This window comes from Mesitornis unicolor, unplaced genomic scaffold (assembly GCF_000695765.1).
Source record: "Mesitornis unicolor isolate BGI_N332 unplaced genomic scaffold, ASM69576v1 scaffold39499, whole genome shotgun sequence".
NCBI classification, from domain to species: Eukaryota; Metazoa; Chordata; class Aves; order Mesitornithiformes; family Mesitornithidae; genus Mesitornis; species Mesitornis unicolor.
In genome coordinates, this window is record NW_010206003.1 from 1 (window position 1) to 7,700 (window position 7,700).

General features: G+C 44.0%; 1 protein-coding gene across 1 annotated transcript; it reads left to right on the forward strand.

The window, feature by feature from the left end:
* Positions 1 to 9: 9 nt before the first annotated feature.
* TSN (translin) lies at positions 10 to 7,454 on the forward strand (the record flags this gene model as incomplete). Its single annotated transcript, XM_010191609.1, is given in 5 exon segments — positions 10 to 112; positions 4,762 to 4,849; positions 5,566 to 5,723; positions 6,419 to 6,498; positions 6,856 to 7,454. Coding segments are annotated over 5 exon segments (666 nt in total), but the record flags the coding sequence as incomplete, so codon positions are not given.
* Positions 7,455 to 7,700: the final 246 nt, after the last annotated feature.

Here is a 7,700-nt window from a genome sequence, read left to right on the forward strand (position 1 = left end):
GGCGGGCTGTGTCCGCAGGAGATCCGGAAGGTGGTGCAGGCGTTGGAGCAGACGGCCCGGGAGATCCTCACGCTGCTGCAGGGCGTGCACCAGGGACCCGGCTTCCAGGACAGTGAGTCCCGCACCGCGGCGCTCCGCCTTCCCCGGGGCAGCGGGGAGAAACCGTTTAGGGAGGGAGTGGGAAGAGTCCCCCGAGTGCGTGGGTCTCGCTGTCACGGGCCCACTTCTCCAGGTTTGGGTCGGACGTGGGCGCCCCTGGGGATGTCCTCCGTGGGCTGCTCAGAGGCTGCGGGAGGGAGCTGGGAGGCTTCAAGGTAGAGAAGTAGCAACGCTGCCGTTCCCCCTCAGGAAACACCGCTCCTCCTCTTCTCCCTGCCCCAGGTCGGTATTTTTCTGTCTCGACACAGCAGAGCATGTTCTTCTTTCAGGGATTCACTTTCTGCACTGCTCAGTCAACTCGTGGCTTTCTCTTTAAGCGACATGCATATAGATTTTTATATGCTGATTTTACTATCAAGCATTGGACCTTTGTATCTGTGTCCGCTTCCTCACCTCTTCACCTCCTTCCCCAAAAAGTTGTGATCTGGAGTGCCCTGGGGGCTGTTCAAGGTGGGGTGGAAGAGGGGGCTTTAGTCTGCACTGCGTGTGTATAAAATCTCCTTAATGTTGCAAAATACAAAGGGAGTTTGCAAAAGCTGATAAAGCAGGAGCTGTTCTTCATGTGTGTTTGAGTGACACCTGTTTTAGAGGTACGGGGGTAGCTAGTCTGGTTCCTTGCTTTCAATCCAAATTTGCTTAAGATGTTTGATATAATGGTTCTGGCCCAGCCCATTTTCTCCAGAGCATTAGAACAGCACTACTGATGGAGATGCCAAATGTGCTCTTTCTGGCCTTCCATCCCCACTTTTTTACTTACTGGTGAAACTACTGGAATAAGCAGGTTTTTTCTTTTAAATACGTGACTTAAAATGTATTTTTCACATCAATGAATATATCCTGAATAGAAGCAACCATGCTGACTTTCCTGGAAACTCTTGAGAGGAATTTGGGAAGGGGAGACACCTGGCAGGTGACCTCTGAAGGTGAACAGAAAGAAGCCCACCAGGTGCTGTTTTACCTGCAAAGCTGAGTGGTCATTATCAGCCTGGTGATGTTCACCAGCACCCTCCTGCTGGAGGCAGGGGATTTCTCTGGCCTCGGAGAGGGTTTGTGTTCAGCAGCGTGCAGTGCCTGAGGTTTGACCTCTGCTGGGAAGGGCACCTTCTGCCTCCTTAGGAAATCTGGCAGTGCTAAAAACTAGAACTATTAACTGGCTAACGTATGGAAGCATGCAGTCATTGTTCCAAACTGAGTAAACCTTTGGATGTCGTGACAGTTGTTTTGCATGGGTATCTGCTCCAGGGGTTGTTTTCCAGTAATTAATAGTAGATTCCTGTGTCTGGCTCAGTGCATGTTCTTGATTTTTAATTCTGGGAGAGAGCTGGTCCTGGAACTTGCAGAGTCTGACAAGAGATCTGAAATAGTTAAAGTGGGAAAAAAGAAAAAAAGAAAAAAGGAAAAAACCAACCAACCAACCAACCAAAAAAAACCACCAAGAAAAAAGCTCAGCTTAATTCTCATAATACCAAAAGATAATGAATGCATGCCTGATAGGTTAGGAGTTAACTCATGATAATAGACCTGTCAGCTTGTCATCAATTACAGACATAATAAAGTAAGTCAATAAAGGTTTAGATTAATAAAGGTTTACAGCAGAATAATAGAGTGGCAATTAACAGAAAGATTGTTAGGGTGATAAACAGCTCCTGTCAGATGTCACATATTTAGACTGCAGTTTTATTTGATCATGGTTGTACTTTTGCAGTGTGGTGCGCTTAAGGGGCTGTTTGGCTTACTACAGCATCCCGTTTGTTGACTCCACCACATTTTTACTAAGAAACTAGAATGATTCTTCCTTAGTAGATTAAAAAGGAATAAATGATGATGATTCTTACTATGGAAAGAGGATTTTTCATTGCAACAGAGTTCTGGCTTGACTTTGTAGCATCAAGATTTTTTAGCCTTGTATTTATTTGTTCTAAGATGTAAGAAAAACTATTTACAAACTATGCTGAACTATGAAAATATTAAATTATAAACTATGTAAACTCATAACTAATTAGCAAAAAAAAGCAAAAATGCTATTAATTACTACAAGTTGGCAGATGACAGAGTAACTAATGGTGCTTGGTGGCTGCAGCTGTGTTGCTTATTGAGCCTCCTGCCTTGTGCCAGCATAAGTGAGAGACTTCTCCTGCAGCCTGGTGGCTGATCCTTTGTAATTATTCTTGCATCAGCGATTGAGGTAGGGTGATGAAAACTCAAGGAGACAAAAGACAGCCAGTGAAAACCATTAAAGGATTTACACCAGGCTGAGCAATCCCTCCTACCAAAGAGAAGGGCAAGGGGTGCCCTGAGCTCTGTTACTGAAACTACCACATAGTTGTAGTTGGATGGAGGGCAGTTTCCTGTACTGGTCAGGGGTGTTTAAATCCTCATCTTGCACAATGCCTTTCCTCCCTTCTCCAGGGACCTAAACACCTCTGGGTAAACTCGTTTTCATTGAGTTTTTCATCAGACCTCTTTCCCAGCCCACTGACAGCAGCTGTTTCACACTGCCGACTTCCCTGTGGTTGTCCCTCTTAGTGGTGACGGTGTTGATTTGTGGGATGAGCGCTTTCAGTCGTAGCCTTTATTCAGCTGCAGGGAAGGGAAGGAAAACCAACACAGCCTCAGGCTGGCAGCCTCCAGAACAGAGTTAGAAGATCTCCCTCGTTCTGCTCCCTGTCCAGAATGGAGTTTGAGAACTGCTTAGAAAGCTGCTCAGGGCAGCATGTGGGTCTGAGTGACAGGCAGGGTCTTTGGAGGCTGAAAATCACCTTAGTGTATCTTTACTCACGAAAGACATGTAAAGTTTAGCAGAACATCAGTGGTGATAAGCAGAGATGCATGAGGGTAGTTTGAAGTTACAAAGTTGTGTGTGTAGTGTTGGGCGCTGTTGTCTGAAACTTTACAGTAAAGGTTGTTAATTTTTGTCACGGGTTCCTTTGACAGAAACCAAAATGCACATTTATTCCTTGCTCTGTCCCTAACTTCCACGTGAGTTTACATGGGGCAGGTGTTCGATGGGCAACTGTCTGTGAGCTTCACGCATTGCATTCTGGCTGCCACACGTGGCACTTTCACCTTCTGCTTCCTCAAGCTTTTATTTTTAAATGCTATTTTTTTTTCCTGCAGAATTGATGTTTTATTTATTGAAAGAAGTTTTTTAACACACTTAAGTGAAACCTAGTAGGGCTTGTTTGATAAAAATCCTTCATCACAGCTTTCAGATTTAGCTTCTATGGATCTTGTGTAAATAATCCTAGCTTCTGTACATCAAGATGCAGGAGAGCCTGTTGGGTTGATCTTCTGCCTTTCTTGAGTCGTGACCAGGATCTCTGAGAAGGCTGCAGTCAAGAAGCACGGGTTTGGTTATTTCTGCCGGGCCCTGGTACTGCGGGTGCAGCATGGCTGTAACTCGTATCAATAAACAGGAGGTGGCAGTGGGTGATATGTGAACAAGAGGCCATTTCTCTGCAGAGCTGTAACACACGTTGCACAGGCTAAAACCCAGTTCCTTCAAATACATTGCTTAAAGCAGGAAATGCAGTTCCTGAAGGGATGTTGCACCTCATCTAACCTAACTGATCAATTAAAAAAAAATAAAAATGGAGATTTTAACATGGAGAAAGAAGTTGCTTTTCCTTTGACGGTACGAGTCATTTGGTGGAGCTGCTTGGTGCTTTCTTTGGGGCTGGCTGCTGTGTGCACGGCTGTTCTGGGGCTTGTGATCTGGTTGCTGCTTTTTCTTCTAAACTGCTGTGCTAGGGTTTAGGGTGCTCTGCAGAACATCTTGTTTCTCTGTGTGACACCTCTACAACCCAGCTGGCTGCCCCTTTCTCTTACTGTGTCTGCAGAGCTAAAGCTGTTACCAGCTCATGCCTGAGTGTCCCTCCTTCTGCAGTGCCACCCTAGCCCTGCCACTCCAGAGCGCTGCCGTGGGGGTGGGCTCATAGTCTGGGGCTTTAACCATGCTCTTGCTCTTGCTGGCTCCTCTCCTTGCCCCACAGCATCTGTCACCATAGTCTCAGCTCTTCTGCCTTTACAGACCCTCAAATAAAATTGCCTCTCTGCTACCTCAGAGGGGCTCTTGCACTCAATGCTGTTTTGAGCCTTTCCCCATCTCTGCTTCTCACCTCCTTCAGCATTGCTTGTTTGTTGCCCTGCTCAGTGCATCACCAGGCTCCTTTGCAGTCCATAGGCAGGCACTGCATCCACTCTGTGTTCCTCCATTCCTGCCTCCCTCTGCTTGCATCCCTCCCCCCTTGCCTCTTCGTGTGTAGGCTGTGTGACCTTTCCGTTGTTGTCTTCTGTCAGTGCCCATTACAGAATGTGTTCTTCATCCATGGCAGAAGTTTTATAGCAACAGTAATTAGTCATGATTAGCAGTGATTCTCAAATAACACTGGGGCATCAGGATCAAGTTTGAAACTAAGGACTAGAACTCGAGAGTATTTTTCTACCTGTCTGACTCATGGTGCGACAAGGAGTATTTCTGGATGTCGGTGGATATCTGGGACAACAAAGGAGCACAAATAGCGCTGTCTACACTAGAAAGCTCCCTGTGTACAAAACCCTGTTCTCTGTCAAGTACTGAACGTTGTGCTGTTTCTTTTTCAGTACCAAAGAAGTGTCAGAAGGCTCGTGAACACTTTGGTACAGTGAAAACGCAGCTGGAATCTCTGAAGACCAAGTTTCCTGCTAGTGTGCAGGATCACGTGCAGACAGACAGCGATGTGGAAATTGCTGGCATCATAGCTTTGGAAGAATGGTTTAAAGGGTGCAATGCTTTCTATCTGAAAAGTAAATTGTGGTAGAGAAGGGTGAGGCATAGATTAAAAATGCTTTTGCTCAAAAGTTATTTAAAAAATATTCAGTATTTAAATATTTTTCTAGAAACTTTTTTAAAAAAGAAAAATGAAGTTTTAAGAAATTGATGTTCTGTTGGAGCTGCCCTTGCCTCTGGGAGCAGAGCATTTGCTGCTCCATTAATTTCAGTTAAGTTGTTATGTTTGGGGCATTTCTGAGAACAGAGCTCTAAATCTGTCATGAAATGGCTGTGTGATACTGCAGATGCTAAATGAAGTTGTCAACCTTTGTTGTGTTGCTGCCAGAAGGGGACAGTGTCTAGCAAGAACATTTCACACAACACGGGCCTTGTCAGCTCAGATCTGCTGAGGGGAGATGGGAGGGAAGGCCCTGGTTGTCTTGTGGCCACCACAACCTGAAAAACGCCAGGAGCCAAGTAGGTGTGAGAGGTGCGAGCAATGGAAGTGTCCAGCGTAGTATCCTGGGGGTGAAGTGCTGGAGTACCAAGGAGATGACTTAAAGCTGATAAACCAAAAATACCACCAAGTGCTATGTGTAAAGGTAGAAAACAGTGTGTACATAATGTGTGCTTGTTGCCTAACTCTCCAGTAATAGATATTACTTATTTATACCTTGATTTGGTGTTTTCCTCAACAGATTTCATGAGCACTGGAGGTTTGTGCTTCAGCGGTTGGTGTTTCTGGCAGCGTTTGTAGTCTACTTGGAGTCAGAAACGTTGGTGACCCGAGAAGCTGTTGCCGAAATACTTGGGAGTAAGATAATGTTGTAACTAAAGAGAAAAAGCTTGTGATGTTTTTAGATGTTGTAGCTTTCAGAAGTACAGGGAACCAGCAGAACTTCATTTCTTCCCAAGAAATCGGCTCCAAAATTTATCTGGTATTTGATCTCGTTATACAACAACAAATTATTTTAGAAGGTGGAAATCAGCAAACCTAATGTGAAAAAAAAAGTATTTATTCACTAATAAGTTCTTCATCAATTAAGATTATTCATTCAAATTATGTAAATCTACCAAAAGAATAATACAAAGATGAAAGCTTATTTTTCTCACTCTTTGCTTTTGGTGTTTAAAAAGTGTAGAAAAAGGATTAAATTCCTGTGCTGTAAGAGAATTGTGTCCTCCCAGAGCAAAGGATTTGAAAACAAAATTGGGAAAATATTTTTCTGAAAAACTACTACAAACCCCTCTCCTGCACGTTGATGTAAATTCAGTTATTCTGTTGGATCAGGTATAACCTGTTGCACATTGAGGACGTACAGGATGCTGAATCGATCCGGTGAGAAGAGGCAGTAATTGCATCACATACAGGAAAAGGCTGACTTTTGTTTTGCAATAATATTTCATGATTTTGATATTTCAAATTAGCTCCAGTAAAATAAATGCAATTTCAGCTGGTCTTGCTCATGTTCAGTGCTACCTGATTACCACTCTGTTTTTTCATCGTAGTTGAAGCTGATCGGGAGCGGGGCTTCCACCTGGACATTGAAGACTATCTTTCTGGGGTGTTAACTCTCGCCAGTGAGCTGGTAAGGAAGATATTAGTGCGTATACTTGGACTGAAACTGACCTTTTCAAAAAAATAATTAAAAATCTCTTTTCTAATTCTCCTGAGTTGTTCCTGGAAGTTGTGATAGACAGCACCTTGACCTGAACTAGCAAACTGCCTCTCTGTATGCCAGAGTAGTTCCTCACTGATATTTTAAGATTTAAACTAGTCACCTGATTGAAAATCCAGGATTATGGTCTAAAAAAAAAAAGTAGATCCAAGTATAAATAATCTGACTGCCTTGAACAAAACTGCTTTGTTTGTAAAGTAACTGATGGCAGTAGTGATGTGATTTGGGTGGGTTCCTCTGCTGATGTTCTCCTGTGTCCTCTCGCAGGCCAGACTGGCAGTGAACAGCGTCACAGCTGGTGACTACGCTCGCCCTCTCCGCATCTCAACTTTTATCAACGAGCTGGATTCTGGCTTCCGTCTCCTCAACCTGAAGAACGACTCCCTGAGGAAACGCTACGATGGCCTGAAATACGATGTCAAGAAAATTGAGGAAGTGGTTTATGACTTGTCGATCAGAGGACTCAATAAGGAGGCAACGGTCGGTGCAGGTGGAGAGAAATGAAGGCTGCTCACTTTAACAGCATCATTGATTACCTCAGATGGTTGCCAATTTAGAAGGCCTACTAGCAAAGCCTTCCTACAGTAGTTTAGAAGAACTGCAGCTGAAAGCTGCTCTCTATTTTCTTACAAAAGGTGTAGTACGGGTGTTAGCTCTCAAAATGTTTTGTACAATTGTGTCTAGATTAGGGCAGGAGGCTCTGTGCTTCCTGTGGAATTCCTCTGTCAAAACACGGTGCCATTCTGTGCTCAGCAGCAATAGCAGTCAGTGACTCCCATGAGCTGATATTCGCAGTAGTTCTGTCATGTTGCCTGACTGTCACTGCTCTGGCAGTGTTTGCTTCAGCTGTCTCTGCTCACACACCTCTGCAGACATGTGCACAGCACACAGCTCACTGCAGATACACGCGATGTTTTAGAAAACTCTGTGTAAACACACCTTTTTTCAATACACCAATTTTATTTTTTTGCCTCTTTGTGTCTTAAATTTTCACCTATGTCAGTAAGTTGAACAGATTGGCATAACTGTTTATTAACTGGATGTTTTTAAATGGCTTTTGTTAATGTATCTGTCTTAATTGATAAATTAGTGAAAATATTCCTGAGAATTTC